The sequence below is a fragment of the Carica papaya genome, chromosome 9 (assembly GCF_054855325.1).
Source record: "Carica papaya isolate Zhongbai chromosome 9, ASM5485532v1, whole genome shotgun sequence".
Taxonomy (NCBI): domain Eukaryota; kingdom Viridiplantae; phylum Streptophyta; class Magnoliopsida; order Brassicales; family Caricaceae; genus Carica; species Carica papaya.
Window position 1 is genome coordinate 17,154,713 of NC_142317.1, and position 23,556 is coordinate 17,178,268.

Below are 23,556 nucleotides of genomic sequence, written 5' to 3' on the forward strand. Positions count from 1 at the left end.
CTAAATTTCTCTAATGGGTTTTTGTAGATCTCTTTTCCCAAGCCTTCTAGTTACAAAATTAACTCTGTTCTCTGGTTCTTTTTCAAGCTTTCTGTGTCTGATATTGTTTCATTCATCAGTTCTTATCAGCTTCTATTGCTCTAACCCATTTCTTTATTCTCCACTCTCTACACAGAAATTTGAAAAATTTTAATGTATTTCTTCCTGAAATCATCAGCAAACCAGTGTTAGCACCTCTCTTCTTTTGCTTTCTTTGTTGATAAACTATCCCAAGTTTGAAGTTCCAAACTTTGTGTTTTGCTTTCCATGTGAAAGTTGAACAGCATCCATCAGCCAAATTCTTTGATAGGCGAAGAACCAGATAACGAAATTGTAACAAGCATGAGTTCATTAACAGGATCAAAAGACACATGGCATCCACCCACGACTGCCAATACAACCACCTCAAGCTACTGGCTCAACTGGAGAGTCCTGCTTTGCTGCATCTGGTTATTGCTCACTTTAATCTTTGCATCCACTCTTATTTCAAAACATGAAGGTTTTCGCAGAAGACGAGATGAAAACGAAGAAGATCAGCAAGACTCAGCAGGAACCTTGTTTGAGGATGAAACTTGGAAGCCATGCCTCAAAGGAATTCACCCAGCTTGGCTTCTGGCTTTCAGGGTTGTTGCTTTCTTTGTGCTCTTGGTTATGTTATTTGTCATTGTTCTTGCGGATGGTGGCACCATATTTTACTACTACACTCAGTAAGTCTCATATTTGTTCTTGTTATCAAAGTTGTAGTTTATTATTGAATTGATGGATTGATTCATTTTTGCACTGCCATTCATATCCATACAACTTGTTCTCTTTCTATCTTTTCACATTTTCATTTCAGAACTTCCAGTATATTTTTCTTTTTTTCCTTGAGGCTTTTAAAGGGCTTCCTTGGACATGAAGATATGAATACATTGTCAAAATCTCTTTGTGAAGTTGATTTTGTTACACAAAGGATGGACATAGAAATTTCTGTAGCAGTTTCTAATCAGTAATTTGTTTTGCTTTTTTCTACAGGTGGACTTTCACATTAATCACTTTCTATTTTGGGGTATGTTGTGTGTTTTAAAAGACTCTTCCATAAGATGGTTTTATTTCAGTTATATACCTCTTTGTACTGATGTTTTTTCTCTTTCCTATTTGGTTCTTTTTTTAGCTTGGGACATCCCTCTCCCTGCATGGATGTTACCAATATCACAAACGAACTAGGGGCGATAGGGTTGGCAATGTGGAGTTAGATGCAGAACAAGGAAACATTGACTCTACTGCAGTTGCTGAAAATTCAAATAATGCAGCAAAAAGCTCCAACAGCCATCATCATCAACCTCGACAACCAGCAGGCATATGGGGCTACATTTTTCAAATAATCTTCCAGGTAAATTTTCCCATAGCAAAATCACAGTTTAGCATTGAGTCGAACCTTGCTGTAGTATTACAGTTCTGTTTTGGTGTTTGTTTGAATTGATATGTCAAAAACATAAAAGTAAAATTAGCTTTGTTTTACTGTTATTTTTATTAACACTGTTTTTCCAATTAATGATCTGCAGATGAATGCAGGCGCTGTTTTGCTCACAGATTGTGTCTTCTGGTTCATAATTGTTCCATTCCTGGAGATCAATGATTATAGGCTCAATTTTGTAAGTAGTTTCTACTGTTTACTATCTTCGTTATAAGTTAATGAACATGTTTAGTTGGGTTTAATTTAATAATCTTGTAACGTAATGGAGTTTATCTAACAATTAATCTAATGTTCTTCATGGCAGTTGGCAATTAATATGCATACCATTAATGCTGTTTTTCTTTTTGGTGATGCTGCTTTGAATTGCTTGGTAAATAGCTAACTTCAATTGATATTTGCCATTAACTTTCAACTCTCATCATTATTTCAGTCTAAAATTTGATACTTTTTTTTTTTTTTTTTTTTTTTTTTTTTTTTTTTTCTGTTTTTTTTAGCGATTTCCTTGCTTTCGGATTGCATACGTTTTTCTATGGACAGTAACATACACGATATTTCAGTGGGTTCTCCATGCTTCTGTCAGGCTCTGGTAAATTCAGTACCCTTTTCATCTGTCTGTAACTTGAATATCTTTGGTAATTACAGTTCAGTGATGGTGAATTGTTCTTGCTCTGAACCAGGTGGCCATATCCATTTCTTGACCTTTCTTCTTCATTTGCTCCACTATGGTATGTATCTTCCTCCTCAAATCAACACATTTTTACCCTTTTAAGGATATGATCTATTTCCAAAATTCCCTATTATTATCTACTAATCGCGGATCGCATTCTTATTCATTTTCCAACTCGGAACTATTAAAGGTACTTCTCTGTAGCAGTGATGCATATCCCCTGTTATGGCGCATTTGCTTTGGTAATGAAGCTAAAGCACCATCTTCTGCTAAAATGGTTTCCCGAGTCCTATCAGTGCGTTAGGTAATTTCGGATACCTGTTTCAAGTTGTGGGAGAAAATTGTGATTTTCTTGGCAGAAGATGGAACTAAAGAATAGAGAAGATGAGTTATTGGATCTTCTGCTGCATAAACCAAGTTTTGCAGAAGAGTAGTGTGGAAATACTGGTTGTAACTACATAATAAAATTGTTGGTAAAAGTTAGTAGAGAAATTTCCTACCCATCTATATTCCACCTTTCAGTTTGCTTTTGATTTTCTCCATGTAGATGCATCTATAGTTTCAATCCTTCAGCTCACAGCATCCATTTCACGAATTCTATAGGGAATTAGATGGGATTCCAACTGCAAAACATAGTGGCTAGAAAACTATTTGGTTATTTCCAACCCTTATTATGCTTTTATCCGTATAAATTTTTTTTTTTTGTTTTCCTATGAAAACTTTGTGCATATAATTTTGATTACAAATAAAGAGAAATTAAAGTTGAGAAGGTCGGATTCTCACGAGTCATTGCTTTATAAATTTTGAGGTGTTAGTAGGGCGCAAGCTGTCTGGAAAAAGATGTTGAAGTCAAAGAATAGAATAATGACATATCTTCACTTTTAACTACAAAATTGCTGATTAAGGAGAAGCAATTTTGGTGCTTTTGAATGTCATCACTCATCACCGACTGCTTTTATTCTTTTATTACTACTACTATTTTGGTAATGCAAAGCACTTTACTTTTGCCAGGGGTTAATCCAACCCTCAACAAAACTATTGTCAATGTTGTTTCCACTTTCTACCAGTTAAATTATTAGATAAAAATTAATAGACGTATTGAAAAAAGATATGTACAAAATATTACATATGTAAGAGAATATTGATAACAGCTCAAATATCATTAAAAGATAATATATTACTAATTATTTATTTTTAATATTTTATAAAAAATATATTTATTATCATAAAAAATTTTGTTGTTTCTTTCTTTTCAAATAATCTAAAATATAGTAAGAGAAATAAAACAAAATTTAAAAGAATGTGATTGCAACTCTCTGGTATAACACTTGCATAGGAAACACCTATTAATCATAATTTTGACTCTTATTATCAAGTTGTCTAAAGTCAGAATCTTCTCTTTAATAATAATAATAATTCTGGGATAAACACCGGTTTTCCAAATATATTTAGAGGGGAGGGGAGTGGAGGGGAGGGGAAAGGAGAATTATTTTCAGTGCTGCACTGGTTACTGGTGTTGGAAAGAATGTTGTAGAATGACATTTGCTATATATATATATATATATATATATATATATATATATTTTTTTGTCCCTTCCAGATCAAAGTGTCCAGAATATCAAAGTATTCTCCTAGGACCTGTCTAAATCGTGTTCCTGAAGATAACAAAAACAATTTTGGAGCTTATAAGCGCTATGATGTAGCAGAATTTTACATAATCCAAATTTTTCTAAGAAAAAAAAAAAACCAAAACGTATCAAGCTGACATTGCAATTCAATTTGAATTTAATCAGCGTATCTTTATCTAAACCAATATCAACATGTATTTAAGCATCATCAAAATTTCTGGGGTTAACTTGCTTTTTTTGCTTCTCATAGTCCATTAAATTATCCAATGGCACACTTAAAAACCAAGAAAACCAAAAGGCAACCACATAAAGGTACTGCCATCAGCCAAAATAATTTATACGATGTTGTTATTATATTGACATTGTCACGTGCCAATACTTTTTTATGTAATAAAAAGAAAATGATATATAATAATTCTTGTCCATGCAAATCGGGTTTAGTTTTATTTTCCTTGTTCTACATTGTCTAAAAAGTTTTATAACTTATTCTCTCTCACTTGCCAAGCATGTGAAAGCTAATCAGACTTTTGTTCCAAACAACAATTGATAAACAGGGTTGAAAAAAATATAAGAAGAAAACAGTTGAATTAAATTCTATTACAAAAGAATCTGACTCCACAAAGATTTCTTTTTCTATTGTTTACAAAGAAAAGAAGGGACAAAATGTGAAAGGGTGCAGCATCCCACCTTATATATTTGGACGCAAAGATATAGTTTACTTATATCCTTATTCAACTTCCATACAAGTTCTCAACAAATTGGCCACTAAAATACAAAATCAAGCTAAAAGATAAATGATACACTAAAGATTGTAAACTACAAGGTATTACTTGGCAAAGAACCCATTAAAATGACAGTGTCACTATCCTTGCGTTCCAGCCTCTCACTCTTTGTCTTAGAAAATAAACTAGAGAGGAATCCCACAGGCAGCCCAGAACCCAGTCTCCTCCCCAACACATCCAGTCCTCTGTTTCCCTCACCATCGACACTACCATTGGCCATGTTAGAGGATCCAACAAGATCAACCACCTTGAGACACGGACAATTTGTGAGCTTCCTAAAGCAAGGCTTATGGAAGACTGATTCACAAGACAAACATTTTTCAACCTCACCTTCCTGCTATTCATTCTTCAAGAGTCAGATTATGTTGGTGGAGACGGTCAAGATTTGATATCATGCAACATGATGCTTGTTTTCAGCTTTTCCAGGAAAAGTCTCAAAACCAAGACATCCTCTCTTGGATATGAATATGACAGAAGAAACATTGTTCATTCGGAACTTATTTTACCATTAGTCAGTTTTGAGTTTGGATTCAATAAAAGACAGAAATCTTGATTGTAAGGAAAGTAAAATGAAAGATGACGATGACTTTGTGTCTACTGTATAGGTACTCACCTGAAAAGGGAATATAAGGGAGGATGGGTCATCACATGCTTGTCGAGCACCACACGCTACTCCTACATCACAGCATACGAGACATTGCTCCGTAATATGCTCCAGAATTCTTCTTGAAACATTTTCAACCATCATAGGAAGAACTGCCATTGAGAAAGATAGAATAACTTGAGCAAAGCACCTTAGAAGATATTAGCAGCTCGAAACCACCTCCTGATCTATAAAAAAGAATTATAAGCAACAAGAGAGGCCTCATTCATGTCCGAGGAATTTATCTATTTAGTGGTCAATATGAATAATTTGATGAGACAATCATCAAAGGCTTCATCTTCCAAACACTAAGATCCTGTTAGAAAATTGTTTTGGCTTTTTATTTTTGTAGATTCATATGCTTGATACATAAAACATAAGACTTAAATGAAAACAAGGCTGGCAAAGTAATAGTGAAAAATGTGACATGAGATTGATAACAATATCTTATTCTTCCTAAATTAATTTTATATTTTCACTTCATTTTCCACAACTATGTACCATTTGTATATAGTGTACATAAATATATAAAATGAAAACTCCAAGTAGTCTTCTACAATTCATCAAGGCCTCAACTTCTACTATCTTGTTGGTTTCATTCCAAACTTCTATTGCTATTTTCACATAGCCAGTGAAACAACTCATAACAACACTCACCAAGTTGCAACATTATTTCATTTCAAGGAAACAGTGCAGAAACCAGACTAAAAGCAATTAACCGACTCCAATCACTTATTTAGCTTAATTCAGATTTCTCTCCCACAAACCAAAAAGCTTAGTTGAGACAGCCAAACTGCTTTTCCTAAAAGCTGTCAGCCAATTGTTGCTAAAGGAGAATGTATAAGCTTCTTTTAACATAAATTCAAAAATAATATATATATATATTTCTATAGACATGGGAAAATTAAAAAGTTGACCTAAATTTTTTTGAAAGCAAAAAAAGTACATTTTATCAACCAAGTGAAAATTGAAGGAGCAAACGGACTGGATCCTCTAATTCTGTCCCATAAAAAATAATCATTACTTGCATCATGCTCCTCTGGGTCGATTCCCATCAACCCATAAAATATACATTAGCAGTTAACTTGTGATCAGAAATTTACCTGCAAATGCTCCTTTGGATAGATCAATCAGGTCTTTAAGTGCAAAAAAATCGTTGTTCTCAAGAAGATATCTTCGAGACCCAAGTCCTTTGTTGATTGACCTACGGAATGGGCAGCGAACATATGGAAGCATAGTTCCTATCTGTTTCCTAATGCCCATGACATGATTCAGGGCTGGCACCTTTGAGAATAGTAAAGGATTAACTGCACTAGCACAGAGCATTGGCTGCAGGATAGAATTCATTAGACATTAGAATAGTCCCAAAAGTGCATTAACCGATACTTAGTACTTAGCAATATTTTAAAACGTTCTTTTTGAACAAAACTAAGATTTTACAATATATTAGCATGCAAAGAATGTGCAGGCTTATCAAATTACAACTATTCGTTTCCAGAAAAAGCACAAGATGTCCTGGATCTAGGATAAAGGAAGTATTGCACTATTTTTAGTCTCCCTACCTACAGCAATTTTACAGAGCCTTGTTGAAAGAAATGGCTGTCTGAGCTCTTTGTTTTATGAGCATTATCTAGTATATTCTGCAAAGTTTCTTCAAGATAGAGGAGCAAATAAACAAAAGAAATTTGACCCATAAATATAAGGATTTTGGTTAGATGCTAATGATATTGATGGCAATGAAACATCAAGCTACTTGGCGGGCGGAGAAAATGTGCTGCTGTTGTAGAAGGAAGACCTATATATAGATGGATTGTCATTCACCCAAGGGAAATGAAGTGCCACCTGAGACAAAGGCTAGTGATACATATTCCCTAGTTTCATTTGCTCGCTAATGTGATATCAGTTTATCTCATATGCATTATCAACAAGTAACATCATCTTACAGCAAGATAAGCACCAGTCTTCAAATTACCTGGTCATGAATAGAATCCAGATATGATTTAGCCAATTGGGAAACTGAATATTGACCAAAATCCCATTGATGCAAAACTTTTGCTGGCAAAACTGCAGTGTCATTTGTATGACACGAAGAGCAAAACAACTGACCAGTATATACACAAAGTCGGGGTTTTCCCCACCCAAATGTCTGTACAATATCTCGCATTAGAGTCATTCCATCATCAAAGTGTTTATGGCATCCAGCACAAGTATAGTGTTGTGCTTCTAACAATTGTTTCATTGATTTATGTGGTTGAATTTCAACAATAAGTGATATAGTCTTTCCCAAACTGGAAATGGTTTCTGTATCTATGCCTCTGTTGAAAACCGTAGACTGAGACACTAGTGCATTGGATGCAGGGGAACTGGGGCATGAATCTTGAGGAGATAAAAACCAAATTAATGCGCTTGGGGGACTGGAAAAAAACCTTGAACGGAGGACAGATTGTAGACACTCCTGAATAAGAACACTCCTTTCAGCAATAACATTAGGAGATGCATTCCCGAATATCTTTCTGGATTCCCTCTCTACAGAGGACCATGGAGAAGGAAGAATCCAACCCTGGTCGGAAAATAATGATTTCAAGCGGCGGTAGAGGGTAAAGAAATCACGGTATCTACGTTCAACCTCCCATTTGTCCTTGCCACTCCACACTCTTATGACATATACGGCATATTCTTTCACCCCAACTAATCTTTCACTAAGTGAGACATCTCCTTTCTTTTGCTTTGCGCCAACAACTTCAATACTATCAATTCTTGATTGCCGCAAAACTTGAGGGTAGGAATTATCTGCACCAGAAGTAGAAGCAGTTCGCCCTCCATCTCTTAGAGGTAGAGATGGTTGTGATTGAAACATTGGATTACCTTGAGGAAACCTTGACCCAAGAGATTTAACACTAGAGTCAAGTAAAATTTCTTGCATGTCATGAACAAACTCATCATAAAATTCATTAAGCTCGAGATTTCCTGTCTGCAAAAGGAGACAAAAAAATAAATAATAATAAAAAAAGAAAATAAGCAGCTTAGCCTGAAACTAAATGGTCATAACATGGAATATTGTTAACAAGGAACTTCTGATTTTGCAGAACCACTGAGGACAAATGATGAATATATTGACTAAAGCATATATAGCATAGTATATTACAGTAAATATGTTATAAAACTTAAGGAGCCACATCTTCAACTACATTTCAACAACAAGATTAGAATTACTGCCAACTTGATTGCTAGATTTACAAAGATGAATAGAGAAAAAGAAGTAGCAAAAAACAGATAAAAGGAAAATAAGAACTCAAACCAGAGACAAAGATCCCAATAATTGCAAAAGTTCTCAATTCATTTAAAAAATATCGTAGTAGGTGTGGCTTAAACCATAGTAGAGGTACTCTTCTTAACTCTTACACATCCAAATAGGAAAATAAATGGTGACGGTTCTATGATCTGAAAATAGGAAATTAATTTATAATAGAAACAAAGTTAGTCCCAAATTTGTTAAAGATCCCTATTATAGAAAATTTAGAAATTAGACAATAATTTTCACAATATTACTTGATATTAGCATCCTTCCAATTTTTAGTTTCTACATGTCCTCATTAGAAAAATAATTTATCAGGAATACCCCTGTGTATGATGTAGGTATTATCAATCTTTTCTCTTTGTAACTTTGTATATTGGTTGCACCCTTTTAATACCTGTTAATCTTGTTTATTTTTTCCTCTTTAAAAAAAAGAAGAATAATAATTTATAACATTTTGTGCATATTTAAAATTAAATATAGATGTGCATCTAACTCAGAACAAAATAATAATAATAATAATAAACCATTTATAACTGTTGTAGGAGTGATGCTTAATAGAAACTATGGCTTATCCTACCAAAATGACAACTTTGCGTGTGAGCTCTTTTCCCAGTAGAGTTCTATATCAGTGGCCATTTTTTTAAAGTATAGAAATTATATTGAAATGAGGTGCCAAGGGGGCGTCTCCCATGTACAAAAGATTTACAAGTTTATGAGAATATCTACAACCGACCCTAAATCATCAAAATGGTTAAGGTTATGTTCCAAGACAGCGGAACCAAAAAAGTGGAGCCATTTGTTCATGATGTTACCAAAAATATCTTCCTTTCCTTCAAAGGCTCTATTGTTTCTTTCTTTCCAAATTACCCAGAAAAAAGTAAGTGGTATGAGTCTGAAATTCTTATATCAGTGGCCAATTTTGGACATGAAAAAACTCCAAGCACCAAAATCAGCCAAGCTACTAATAAAGGAAGCACAGCTACTAAGCAAGAAAAAGAGTACTGTTTTAAATAATTACCTTAACTGGTGCAGGATGCACTTCAAAGGGGTCTTCTGGGGCAGGAAATTTTTGTGATGTAATCATGTTTTCAAAAGTCGAAGACATCGACTTTGGTTTAAACTCTTCTGAAAACTGGGCATTTAATTTCCCTGAGAATTCTGTTGAAGTTGGAGAAACTTTATGAACTTCATTGTCAGCCAGGGGGTCAAATTGAACCTTAAAAATCCCAAGCTCTTGATTTTCTAATACCTGCGCATCATCAGTAGCAATGGTATCCATGACGAGATTCTTGCTGGCCGTGCTAAAATCTGTAGTTTTCAAACCTATTGCCTGTGGACGTTTTTCTTCCAGTTGATCGTGCACCTTCTTGCAAATATCACTAACAGAAAATTTTTCAAAGTTCATCTCATCATAAACATCCCAGACTTTATTGCTAGAAATAGATATGTCTCTGACATCTCTCTCAGGTTCATATAGCTCCCGAACACCAATGGTTCTGATGGAAGAACTTTTGTTATCGTCAACCAATTCATCAGCACCTTTTACCTGATAACTGTCTATGGTAATGTCTTTCACTTCTCCAACCTGCTCAGGTTTACCAAAGATCGGAAAGCATGTTGGCGCTGAAACAGAATTAACATTTACATCTATATGATGAGCAACTTGAACTTGTTCTCCAGCTATCAACACATCCGTTTGATCCTTTCCTTCTAGCTGACTAACAGTTGATATCTCTGGGGAGTTTCTTTCACTTTCGGGATTTTGTTTTTCACGCTCCTGGACCTTATCCAATATCAGAGGCATCAGGGGACCAGCTCCACTTTCCAACTCAAAATCATTCCAATCCTCCGAACCAAAAGCTACAGATGAATTTATAAGGAAGGGGTTTTCATGGCTGGCATTCGCATCTTGTGGATACGGTACCTTCTTTGGATAGTACAAATTATGTTCACCCTCATCATCTACACCATACATTGAACCGTCGTCATCAGAATATTCATGCACCGACAAGTTCTCATCTTCCTCTGTCCCCAATTCTACTCCACCAAACCCCACCTCCAATTCTGCGGTCGATCCAAGTATATTTCCCCCTCTCTCTTCGACAAACAACTTGGGCACAGAACCTCCTCCATCTACGTCACAGCCCATCAAATTCCCCTCATAACTTCCATCGTAGCCTACACCTTGAGCACCTGTACTCTCCGTATTTTGATGAAACATGTCAGCACTCAACTCACAACTAATCCCCTCATCACCGTTATCATCCTTTAAAAACTCGACTCTTCGATTCCCTAACCAATCTTTTCTCGCAGAGGAAAGGTTGAGGTTCGGCTCAAAACTAAAATTCTCCAATCCATTATCATCTCCAAACCCCAAATCACTCTTCATAGATCCAAAAAACTCCGATGCCATGCAATCAGTAAATGCCCCAACTGAGCTGCACAAACTTCGTGTTTCCATTACGGAGTTTGCACTGCAATACCGCTCGAATTCGGATTCTCCGCACGAGGAATACTGCGATGATTGTGCAGGCGAGCTCCCGCCATCGTCTGATTTCGGCGACGAGAGATCAAACGGATCAGGAGAGGCGACTGCTGAGGTATTATCGCAAGTCTCCTCGACATTGATCATTTGAAACGAAACAAAATCAAATTATTGATTGAAAATACTGACCCGAAACGGAAACGGATTGGAGCGCGATTCACTAGACAATAAGAGTAAGGGGTGAGAGAAATCAGAAGGAGAAGTTAGAGCTGAGCGCGAGAAAGAGAGACGATCTCTTTCGAGCGTGAAAGTTTATGGTAATCGTTTTGTTTGTTTTCTGTTTGGTTCCAGGATTCTGTTTCTTGAACGATCAAGACTCGTTTAATCACTTTTTCTGGTTTTTATACTTTTTTTTAAGATAAATTTTAATCATAATTAATGCATAATAATACCAGTAACTAAACGGAAATTACAGTAATTGTGAATGATAAAATTATTTTATGTTTAAAAATTATTGTATATTAATGACATATTTTTATTTGAATGATACGACGGTATGATTATATTTTCAGTTAAGTTACTAATTTACTCTTACTTATTTATATAATAATAATTAGTATATAAGAAATATATAATGAAAAAAATAAATAAATTATTTATTAATATAATTATATTTATGTTTAAATAAATAATTATTATAAATTAAATTTTTATATTTAATAAAATAAATAATAAATTATGAAGATAAAAATAAAATTAAATATATTATATGAAGATATAAAAGAAAAAAAAAAGTAAATTGTCAGTCACATACCACCAATTCAGTAGTTTTAAAATTCTTTCCAAATTTGCCGGTCAGATATCATTTGTTACTATTGAAAGTTAAAATAAATATAATTTTCTCACATTTGTGAAGTAACATACATTAAAATCTTATCATTTACTACGATCCAAACAAAATATAAGGGTTTGTTTGTCTGGTACCGTCAAGCCATCAATATCCTCATTTTTATTGTGCGGTTATCTAGTACTATATGCTACATTTTTGTGAATAAATAAAAAAATAATATTAATAATAATAACAACAATTTAGAGATTGGTACATGGCCCAATGGCATGTCCCACACCCATTAACTCACTTCATTTGAAATTAAAAAGTTACTAGTAAACATTATAATTCATAATGAGTAATTGGAAATATATATATATTTTTTTTATTGACAAACTCAATTTAAAACTCTAATTCTAGAAAAGTACCTACATTTCATATGCTAGTTGAGATGTCATCAATCCAACCTGATATCACAACCAACTTACCTTTTACTCTTATTTAACTCTTTAATATTATTATTAAAAGATTCATTTAGATTATTTATAAATTTTAATAAAATATCTCACATATATAAAAATATAGATTTATTCTTATTAACTATAATATTTTAATCATTTCTCCCTAGTGCTCTTAGCAAAACTAGCCTAAGCACTACTGTAATCAACTATTAGTCTTTGAACTCAACTTTTACAGAGTCAAATACCTAAAAGACCTTTCATTTCTACAAAAATGATGGTATTATAGGTTTGTATAAAAGGAAGACAAAAGAGAAAAAATGAGTACTTTTTTTAAGGGAAATACAACAAATATTGAGATAAAAAGTAGGGTGAACAAATGATCAATTTGTTAAAAGATTTAAAACATCGACCGAAATAAAATAATCGAAGAAACTGATTGAAATAGATGATAAAATTGAAACTCCCTCTTCCTCTTCCACACTTAATGCCTCTTACTCTTCCTCTTTAATGCATTTTCAAAATCTACATCCATAAACGTGCACCTCATCTTACTCATTGTAGCGCCCGAAAAGGAGGAGAAAAAAAAAAAAAAAAAAAAAAAAAAAAAAAGGGGGGGCCACGTCAGCAGCCACGTCAGCAGGCCCGGTCAGCAGTCCCGGCCAACCGGGGCCTGCCACGTGGCAAGATCGCGTCACTCCGAAAGGAGCCACGTTGGCGATCCGCGTGGGTGCGATCCGACGGTCCAGATCAATCACGCGATCGGACGGCCCAGATTCAAACGCACGGACGGCCCAGATTCAATCAAAAACGAACGGTCCAGATTAAAACGAAACGAACGGCTGTGATCAAAAGGCAAGGGGTTATAAATAGAACCCCCACACCAGACCAAAAACCCTAGCCGCCAGCCGCTCGCCGGAGAAGACGAACCAGAGGCCGACCGCCGCCACCCGCCGCCACTCGCCGCCGCACCGGGGAAATTTCCGACCGCCGATCGAAATAAATTTCATACCCCCGACTCGTTTTTCCCCACTGATTCCTCCTATGGCCAAATCGAAGCCGAAATCCCGGCCAAACGGCCGGAATACGCGGCCGAAGCCCAGCGGCGCCGCCGCGCCCCCTCTCGGTTTTTGCCTCCGACGAGGCCCTTCCCGGCCTCCGTTCGATGCAATTTTTATATCACCGTGATCACCATTCTTTTCTCTACAGGTTGACTGAAGCCAAATCACCAAAACACGAACTTCGCCGGAGAGTCGCCGTACCCGAGAGCGCCGCCGCCGGTAAGCTCCGCTTTTCCGTGATTTTTTGGCCCCCCGAGGGCCCTAGGGTTGTTTTCTGACAAGGACCAATGCGAGTGTGGCCGAATTCGGCCAAAAACGGCCGAAAACAGTCAACCCGAGGCGACTCGCCGCCGCCAGCGGCGGCGCCGTCGCCGGAGCACGGCGGAGCCGCCGTGCCGGAGTTGCGATTTGGGCCGAAAGAGGCCCTGGGCCTAATTTGGATTTTTTTTGGAACCCGTGCAGGTACTGTTAGCGTGTTTCAGTTCCCCAGAAAAAATTCAGGGAAAATTAGGGACAGCCTGCAGGCGCACTGTGAATCGTATTCGGATCCCGAAAACAAGTAAGGACCCCTCACCCTATTTCCTATCACGGTATTAAAGTTCAAAATGATAAAACAGTATTTCTTGAATTAACGCATGTGTGAAATTGCTTAAGGTTGCTAATGGAGCCCGAGTCTAGTGTGATTGATGATTTACTGTTATTTGGCCTGTTTACAGCTTTAAATGCAAAATGAGGTTTGATGTGTTCATTTTACAGATTTGTGTGCATGTACTACGTTTTTATTAATTATGGGTTGAATGACTGAAAAACTGATACTGTATGTTGTCTGTTTGGTATGAATTACGATTTGCTTGTTTAAATGTGAATTGATGATGCTGATTGAGGAAAAGGAAAAATGAAAGATTGTGTAGACTGATAATTGTATTATGGGGGTCAGCCTGACTAGATATCCTGGGAGATGGTGGACGGACCGGGTCTGTAGGGAACCCTACCGGGATTGTGGTCTCACATGCCGGACGGGGTATGGAGATCTTATGGTTTTGGCGCCCATACCGGACGGGGTATGGGGACGGCCCGTTTCACCCTCATACCGGACGGGGTATTGAGGTTTATGGTTTTGGCACCCATACCGGACGGGGTATGGGGACGGCCCGTTTCACCCTCATACCGGACGGGGTATTGAGGTTTATGGTTTTGGCACCCATACCGGACGGGGTATGGGGACGGCCCGTTTCACCCTCATACCGGACGGGGTATTGAGGTTCATGGTTTTGGCGCCCATACCGGACGGGGTATGGGGACGGCCCTGGAAACTGATTATGAATGTTAAAGGTTAACGGGTAGCGGAACCCCTATGGACCCCCACAGATACTAGTAGGCTGGTAAATGAGAAAAAAGATATGTTGTACAATGATTGAATTACAAGAGGCGTGATAAGTGTTATGTTTTACAGCTTAGATTATTCAATGATTATGATAATGTTATTGTTTTTCTCATATTGTTTTCATAAATTCCACCAAGGTAAGTGGATGGTAAAAGTTTTATTATTGATAAAAGGTTTTGTTGTTAATAAACGAGTTTATTGTAAATTATGCTCCATTGGTCTTTTTGTGGTTTTCTACCCACCTTTATCTCCGTGACGGTGAGATATCGTGATGTTCTTACTGGGCTAGTGTAGCTCACTCCTTAATTAACCATTTCAGATCAGGAAGACATGGTTCCCGAGCCCGTTCCGCAGGAGGACGACGAAGGGGATGCCTAGAGACTCTGTAGTCATACGCATAGTTTATTTTCGAGTTTTCTTTCTTAGTTAGTTTAACCTTTTATATTTTAAGTACGTTTGTTTGGTTTTTTCGTGTAAGGGATGTTAACTGAAATTTTGATCTCGCTTCCGCATTCGATATATTTAAATACTCATTTCATTTTAATATTTTCCGGGGTCGTTACAGTTGGTATCAGAGCCAGGTTTCCTCGGACCCATCCCTTACACTATAGTCCTTTAAAGAAATACTCACCGATTGGTCGTTACTCAACCATTCCTTGTAAATGCAGGTACACAGAAATGAGGAGAGGAAGGCCCCCACTAAACCGAGCGGCCCAAGATAATTCGCTTCGGGAGGATTTGGACAGATTATATGAGATGGTGGAAGCTCTCGTAGCTGCTCAGCGAAGGCAAGAGGAGAGAAGGGAGTTACCCGGACCTCCTCCGCTAGCGCAGGTTGAGCCCCCGTTACAGCAGGCTGATCCCGAGCCACCCCGGCAGGAGCCTGTTCCTCCACAGTACCACCCGGCACCACAGCCGCGGTACGACCCGGTACCACAGCCACGGTACCAACAGGTACCGCCACAGCACATTCCAGTGCCCCCACCCCATCAGCAGGCGCCACCACAGGGTCCCCCAGTTCACCCTCAGCCGGCCCCAGTTCCTTTACCTCGGGACCCCGCTCCCTCCTTGATCGACCCTGGCTTCATAGAGAGGTACAGGAGACTGAACCCTTCTACTTTTTCAGGGGGATCCTCTTTTGAAGAGGCCCAATACTGGCTGGCGGAGACTGAGAGAGCCTTTGAGATCTTGGGAGTAATTCCTGAGCAGAGGGCTGCCATTGCCTCCTACATGCTGGTAGGGGAAGCAGTACGCTGGTGGGAGCTCAAGCGGGCCACCCTGCCTGTACCAGTTACTTGGGAGCAGTTCCTAGCGGCTTTCCATGCGGAGTATCTCCCTAAGCACATCCAACATTTAAAGGAAATTGAATTTGCTCAGTTGGTCCAGGGTAATATGACAGTGTCGGAGTATGCCCGCAAGTTCCTGGAGCTGGGCCGACATGCCCCGGAGACATTGTTGGATGAGGGCCGAAAGGCCAGGAAATTCCAGTGGGGTCTCCGCCCGGCGATCAGACAGCACTTGTTGGTGATGGAGCTCGAGACATATTCGGCAGTCCTGGCAAAGGCGCAGATCATAGAAAGGAGCTTCGACACCCGCCCTCAGCTAGCGGGAAGTTCCCGACCTTCAGCCCCGCTCCGCAGGCCAGCGCCTACCATGCCGGTCCAACCCAGCAAGAGACCCAGGCCTGCCGCTCAGGGCCCTCCTCAGGCTATGGGGGCAGCTCGTGGGAAGATCTGCCAGTACTGCGGCAGGGATCATGGGGACCGACCCTGCTACCGCCTCAACAACACCTGTCGCATATGCGGCAGTGCCCAGCACTATGCGAGGGAGTGTCCTAGGAACCAGAATCAAGGGAGGCCTCCAATCCAGGGCAGAGTTTACAACCTTACCCAGAAGGATGCCGATACAGACCCGGACGTGGTACATGGTATGTATACTATCTCTGGCCACATTGCTCATATTTTGTTTGATACTGGTGCATCACATTCTTTTATTTCACATGTTCTTGCTTCCAAAATTTGTGTACCACCTGATAGACTTGATTCATTATTGTTTGTATCTACCGCTGGGGGGGAGACATTACTAGGAGAGGTTGTCTACAGGGCATGTGCCGTGGAGATAGCAGATAGGAAATTGAGGGTAGACCTGATAGGGTTAGACACAGGGAATTTTGATGTAATCCTAGGAATGGATTGGCTGGCGGCGTATCACGCCACCATAGACTGCTTTAATAAAAAGATTGTATTTAATCCTCCCAACGAGGAGCCATTTACAAGTTAATAAAATTATTCGGTACTGATTCTCCCAAATGACAAATTCTTTTCTTCTTAATTCCCATGTGCGTTGATATTGTATTTTCCCTAACTAGGTAAACCCAAGAAGGAAGTTTGTATCCAAGAGATTCCAGTAGTCCGAGACTTTCCAGACGTATTTCCGGATGAACTGCCCGGTCTACCAGGGGACAGAGAGGTCGAGTTCACCATAGACTTACAGCCAGGAACCCAACCCATCTCGGTAGCTCCTTACCGAATGAGCCGCATCGAGATGGAAGAGCTAAGGAAACAAATCACTGAGCTACAAAACAGTGGCTTCATTAGACACAGCATTTCCCCATGGGGTGCCGGGGTTACTTTTGCAAAGAAAGGAGATGGAACGTTGAGACTGTGTATTGATTATAGAAGGATAAACAAGGTAACAATTAAAAACAAGTACCCTCTCCCCCGGATTGATGACCTTTTCGATCAGTTGCAGGGTGCACAGGTCTTTTCTAAAATAGATCTACGATCAGGTTACCATCAGGTAAAAGTGAGAGCAGAAGACATCCCCAAGATGGCATTCCGAACCAGGTACGGACACTATGAGTTCCTGGTTATGCCGTTTGGGCTAACCAACGCCCCGGCCATCTTTATGGATCTAATGAACAGAATCTTCAGAGAGTTCTTGGATAAATTTGTCATCGTGTTCATCGATGATATCTTAGTCTACTCAAAAAGTAGAGAAGAACATGCTCACCATCTTGCCCAAGTCCTCCAGGTACTCAGGGAAAAGAAGTTGTATGCAAAGTTGAGCAAGTGTGGATTTTGGCTCGAGCAAACCGCCTTCCTAGGACATGTTATATCGAAGGAAGGGGTGTCGGTGAACCCCGAAAAGGTTGAAGCGGTACTTGGTTGGAAAAGGCTGACAACAGTTAAGGAAATTCGCAGTTTCCTAGGGATGGCGGGTTATTACCGCCGGTTTGTCGAAGGGTTCTCCAGTCTAACGGCCCCTCTAACCCGACTCACAAAGAAGAATGCAAAGTTTGATTGGAATGAGAACTGCGAAAGGAGTTTTTCAGAATTGAAGAAGCGACTGACTACTGCACCCGTGCTGGCTCTACCGAGTGGATCAGGAGGGTATACAGTTTATAGTGATGCCTCCTATCTGGGCCTGGGTTGTGTCCTGATGCAGCATGGAAAGGTTATAGCATATGGGTCTAGACAGCTAAAGAATCATGAGAAGAACTATCCTACCCATGATTTGGAGCTTGCCGCAATCATACACGCCTTGAAAATCTGGCGCCATTATTTGTATGGAGAGACCTTTCAGATCTACACCGATCATAAGAGCTTGAAGCACATCTTCACTCAGAAGGATCTCAACATGCGTCAGAGAAGGTGGATGGAACTCCTCAAGGACTATGATTGTGACATCCTATACCATCCAGGTAAGGGCAACGTAGTAGCCGATGCCCTCAGTAGGAAGAGTGCAGGCACCCTAGCCCATCTGATGGTTTCGGAATGCAGGTCCATTGGGGCTACGCAGCAGGTTCGACTGCAAGATCTGAAGAGGGTCACATGTTTGAGCCACCTAGCAGTCCAACCCGAGTTAATCCAAAGAATAAAGGAAGCCCAATCAATCGACCCCGCCCTAGTAAACCGCAAGAATGATGCAGAACAGGGAGTGAACTCAGAATTTCAGATCTCTGCCGACGGATTGATTCGTTTCAAGGACAGAATGTGTGTCCCAGACGACAATGAATTAAAAAGAGACATCATGACAGAGTCCCATAGTTCAAGGTTCGCCATGCATCCAGGAAGTACAAAAATGTACCAAACTATGCGACCCCGATTCTGGTGGAATGGGATGAAGAGAGATATAGCCGACTTTGTATCTAAGTGCTTGGTATGTCAGCAGGTCAAAGCAGAACATCAACGCCCAGGGGGGTTGCTTCAGCCTTTACCGATTCCAGAATGGAAGTGGGAACACATCACCATGGACTTCGTATCGGGACTACCCAAGGCACGATCGGGACACGATGCCATATGGGTAATTGTTGACCGACTCACTAAGTCTTCCCACTTCCTGGCCATCAGAATGACTGATTCGTTGGACAAGTTGGCAAGAATGTATGTCCGGGAAATAGTCAGACTGCATGGGGTCCCAGTAACAGTGGTATCCGACAGGGATCCCAGATTCACTTCTCGGTTTTGGAATAGTTTCCAGCAAGCCATGGGAACAAAGCTGTCCCTCAGTACTGCCTTCCACCCCCAAACCGATGGACAATCAGAGAGGACAATCCGTACGCTGGAGGATATGCTCCGAGCTTGTGTCCTTGACTCCGGAGGCCATTGGGACGACCATCTACCCCTGATAGAGTTTGCCTACAACAACAGTTACCAAGCAAGCATCGGCATGGCCCCATACGAGGCGCTATACGGGCGTCCGTGCAGGTCACCGATTTGTTGGGAGGAAGTGGGCGATAGAAGATTGTTTGGCCCGGATTTAGTGGAAAAAACCACGTCCAAGATAGTTAAGATCAAGAAGAACATCCAGACAGCTCAGAGTAGGCAAAAGAGCTATGCTGATACCCGGAGGAGAGACCTGGCCTTTGAGAAAGGTGACCGTGTGTTTCTTAAAGTCACCCCCTTCAAGGGAATTAGTAGGTTCGGCAGAAGGGGAAAATTAAACCCCAGATACATTGGACCCTTTGAAATCTTAGACAAGATTGGTACCACTGCCTACAGACTTGCACTGCCCCCTGAGCTCTCCCGGGTTCACAATGTGTTTCATGTATCTATGCTGCGCAAGTACAATCCGGACCCTTCTCATGTCGTGGCTCATGAACCGCTCTCACTCCGAGAGGACTTGTCTTATGAAGAAGTACCGGTCAGTATCACGGACCGAGAAAGCAGAATACTCCGTAACCGGGAAATATCATTTGTAAAAGTCTTGTGGCAGAACCACACGCCTAGGGAGGCGACTTGGGAGCTGGAATCAGAATTTAGGGCCCAATATCCTCATCTGTTTGATCAAGAGTAATGAGGCAAATTTGGGGACCAAATTTCTTTATGGGGGGGAGAGTTGTAGCGCCCGGAAAGGAGGAGAAAAAAAAAAAAAAAAAAAAAAAAAAAAGGGGGGCCACGTCAGCAGCCACGTCAGCAGGCCCGGTCAGCAGTCCCGGCCAACCGGGGCCTGCCACGTGGCAAGATCGCGTCACTCCGAAAGGAGCCACGTTGGCGATCCGCGTGGGTGCGATCCGACGGTCCAGATCAATCACGCGATCGGACGGCCCAGATTCAAACGCACGGACGGCCCAGATTCAATCAAAAACGAACGGCCCAGATTAAAACGAAACGAACGGCTGTGATCAAAAGGCAAGGGGTTATAAATAGAACCCCCACACCAGACCAAAAACCCTAGCCGCCAGCCGCTCGCCGGAGAAGACGAACTAGAGGCCGACCGCCGCCACCCGCCGCCACTCGCCGCCGCACCGGGGAAATTTCCGACCGCCGATCGAGGTAAATTTCATACCCCCGACTCGTTTTTCCCCACTGATTCCTCCTATGGCCAAATCGAAGCTGAAATCCCGGCCAAACGGCCGGAATACGCGGCCGAAGCCCAGCGGCGCCGCCGCGCCCCCTCTCGGTTTTTGCCTCCGACGAGGCCCTTCCTGGCCTCCGTTCGATGCAATTTTTATATCACCGTGATCACCATTCTTTTCTCTACAGGTTGACCGAAGCCAAATCACCAAAACACGAACTTCGCCGGAGAGTCGCCGTACCCGAGAGCGCCGCCGCCGGTAAGCTCCGCTTTTCCGTGATTTTTTGGCCCCCCGAGGGCCCTAGGGTTGTTTTCTGACAAGGACCAATGCGAGTGTGGCCGAATTCGGCCAAAAACGGCCGAAAACAGTCAACCCGAGGCGACTCGCCGTCGCCAGCGGCGGCGCCGTCGCCGGAGCACGGTGGAGCCGCCGTGCCGGAGTTGCGATTTGGGCCGAAAGAGGCCCTGGGCCTAATTTGGATTTTTTTTGGAACCCGTGCAGGTACTGTTAGCGTGTTTCAGTTCCCCGGGAAAAATTCAGGGAAAATTAGGGACAGCCTGCAGGCGCACTGTGAATCGTATTCGGATCCCGAAAATAAGTAAGGACCCCTCACCCTATTTCCTATCACGGTATTAAAGTTCAAAATGATAAAACAGTATTTCTTGAATTAACGCATGTGTGAAATTGCTTAAGGTTGCTAATGGAGCCCGAGTCTAGTGTGATTGATGATTTACTGTTATTTGGCCTGTTTACAGCTTTAAATGCAAAATGAGGTTTGATGTGTTCATTTTACAGATTTGTGTGCATGTACTACGTTTTTATTAATTATGGGTTGAATGACTGAAAAACTGATACTGTATGTTGTCTGTTTGGTATGAATTACGATTTGCTTGTTTAAATGTGAATTGATGATGCTGATTGAGGAAAAGGAAAAATGAAAGATTGTGTAGACTGATAATTGTATTATGGGGGTCAGCCTGACTAGATATCCTGGGAGATGGTGGACGGACCGGGTCCGTAGGGAACCCTACCGGGATTGTGGTCTCACATGCCGGACGGGGTATGGAGATCTTATGGTTTTGGCGCCCATACCGGACGGGGTATGGGGACGGCCCGTTTCACCCTCATACCGGACGGGGTATTGAGGTTTATGGTTTTGGCGCCCATACCGGACGGGGTATGGGGACGGCCCGTTTCACCCTCATACCGGATGGGGTATTGAGGTTCATGGTTTTGGCGCCCATACCGGACGGGGTATGGGGACGGCCCTGGAAACTGATTATGAATGTTAAAGGTTAACGGGTAGCGGAACCCCTATGGACCCCCACGGATACTAGTAGGCTGGTAAATGAGAAAAAAGATATGTTGTACAATGATTGAATTACAAGAGGCGTGATAAGTGTTATGTTTTACAGCTTAGATTATTCAATGATTATGATAATGTTATTGTTTTTCTCATATTGTTTTCATAAATTCCACCAAGGTAAGTGGATGGTAAAAGTTTTATTATTGATAAAAGGTTTTGTTGTTAATAAACGAGTTTATTGTAAATTATGCTCCATTGGTCTTTTTGTGGTTTTCTACCCACCTTTATCTCCGTGACGGTGAGATATCGTGATGTTCTTACTGGGCTAGTGTAGCTCACTCCTTAATTAACCATTTCAGATCAGGAAGACATGGTTCCCGAGCCCGTTCCGCAGGAGGACGACGAAGGGGATGCCTAGAGACTCTGTAGTCATACGCATAGTTTATTTTCGAGTTTTCTTTCTTAGTTAGTTTAACCTTTTATATTTTAAGTACGTTTGTTTGGTTTTTTCGTGTAAGGGATGTTAACTGAAATTTTGATCTCGCTTCCGCATTCGATATATTTAAATACTCATTTCATTTTAATATTTTCCGGGGTCGTTACACTCATCCTCTTTAACATTTCTATAAAAAACCGCAAACATCTTCCTCTTCCTCTTTAACACATCTTCAAATTTTTGAATGGCTCATTAGCTCTACTAGAAAATTAAAATTGGAACTAGAAAAGAAAAGAAAGAGAAGCAATATGTTAAAGAGAAAAAAAGAACAGTCTTATCTTTACCACTTGTTATACCACTGAAAAAGAAGGAAGATGGGAAAAGAAAGAACAAAAGAAGTTATTTTGTAGTGGCACACCTACGAGGCCAATATTGAAGCAACCTACGAGTTTGGAGTGATCGACGAGATATGACCAAGGTTGAACAAGAGAGAATTTATTTTTGTAAATGATGTAGAAGAGAGGAAGGGGGGGTGGGGGGGGGGGGAGCTGAAGGTAGGTTAAAGGTCTTTATTATTATATATTTGTATATAATATATAGACAAAAAAATTTATTGATTTTGATTCCTATATTTGGGAACTAATACCAAACCATTAGGGAACTAGTTTACTAGTTTTTAACCGGTTTAACCAATTCAATCAGTTTTCATTCTCTCCTAAAAAGAATCCAAGTTTTTGGAACAAATTTTGGTTATTATAGGTCTATAAGGGTAGAACTCAATCTCACTATCAGGCAACTTCAATTTATAGATGTTCTTATTAATGAGAATAAAGGTATTAGTATGTCCATATCGTACTATAAATGGACGAATGTGATAATGATTTAGGGATTAAAATTTTGTAATCTATTTCTTTAATTCTTATTTATTACCTTTATCAATATTGTTGATATAAGATGGTTGTTAATAATGATTTCAAGGTTACATGGACACTAATTAAGCCCTTATATTAGAAATGCTTATTGTCGTGATTAAGTTCAAAGTTTAATCATGCTAATATTATAGTTTTTTTTTTGTTCGTGACGTTTGGGACTTGCCGCTTAAATTGATTTCTTTAGAAATTGAGTATTACTTAGGATAAGTTATCACTTATTTGGTGAGATTTCTATGATAAAACTAAAAAGGAGGTAAATAAGAATAATTATGGCTATAAAATGGTGGGGTAGTGAGAATGAGAGGATTCTAGGTATTGTTCAAAAAATGAGAGTGAGAAATCCATAAAGAGA

At 40.1% G+C, this 23,556-nt stretch overlaps 2 protein-coding genes across 8 annotated transcripts; one reads left to right on the forward strand and one right to left on the reverse strand.

Annotated features, from left to right (window-relative positions):
* The first annotated feature begins 238 nt into the window (after window positions 1-238).
* Window positions 239-2,665, forward strand: LOC110807835 (UDP-N-acetylglucosamine-N-acetylmuramyl-pyrophosphoryl-undecaprenol N-acetylglucosamine protein). Its single transcript, XM_022033103.2, has 8 exons — window positions 239-746; window positions 1,054-1,087; window positions 1,193-1,411; window positions 1,584-1,673; window positions 1,800-1,865; window positions 1,990-2,081; window positions 2,173-2,220; window positions 2,353-2,665. The coding sequence occupies exons 1-8, from the start codon at window positions 382-384 to the stop codon at window positions 2,468-2,470; spliced, it is 1,032 nt and encodes a 343-aa protein (XP_021888795.1). The 5' UTR covers window positions 239-381; the 3' UTR covers window positions 2,471-2,665.
* A 1,693-nt stretch (window positions 2,666-4,358) lies between these two features.
* On the reverse strand, window positions 4,359-11,375 carry LOC110826370 (Phox (PX) domain-containing protein). Of its 7 annotated transcripts, none has more exons than XR_015816262.1 (6): window positions 9,532-11,375; window positions 7,188-8,186; window positions 6,319-6,544; window positions 5,186-5,328; window positions 4,903-5,068; window positions 4,681-4,819 (listed from the first exon to the last, which is right to left on the reverse strand). XR_015816262.1 is itself a non-coding variant. In XM_088211227.1 (5 exons), the coding sequence occupies exons 1-5, from the start codon at window positions 11,143-11,145 to the stop codon at window positions 4,607-4,609; spliced, it is 3,282 nt and encodes a 1,093-aa protein (XP_088067353.1). In that variant the 5' UTR covers window positions 11,146-11,374; the 3' UTR covers window positions 4,359-4,606. The 7 variants fall into 7 exon arrangements, 5 of the variants coding, with proteins under 5 accessions (XP_088067353.1, XP_088067352.1, XP_088067354.1 ...); XR_015816263.1 differs by having other exon boundaries at window positions 4,903-5,026; window positions 9,532-11,374; XM_088211227.1 differs by having other exon boundaries at window positions 4,359-4,906; window positions 9,532-11,374.
* Window positions 11,376-23,556: the final 12,181 nt, after the last annotated feature.

Coding starts and splice junctions, on each gene's coding strand:
- LOC110826370 (XM_088211226.1), bottom strand. CDS start 11,145: ATGATCAATGTCGAGGAGACTTGCGATAATACCTCAGCAGTCGCCTCT. Junction 5,329..6,318: donor ATCCAAAGGAGCATTTGCAG/GTAAATTTCTGA, acceptor TCTCAATGGCAG/TTCTTCCTATGATGGTTGAA. Junction 4,910..5,185: donor CCCTTATATTCCCTTTTCAG/GTGAGTACCTAT, acceptor AAGAATGAATAG/CAGGAAGGTGAGGTTGAAAA.
- LOC110807835 (XM_022033103.2), top strand. CDS start 382: ATGAGTTCATTAACAGGATCAAAAGACACATGGCATCCACCCACGACT. Junction 1,088..1,192: donor TAATCACTTTCTATTTTGGG/GTATGTTGTGTG, acceptor TTCTTTTTTTAG/CTTGGGACATCCCTCTCCCT. Junction 1,866..1,989: donor ATGCTGCTTTGAATTGCTTG/GTAAATAGCTAA, acceptor TGTTTTTTTTAG/CGATTTCCTTGCTTTCGGAT.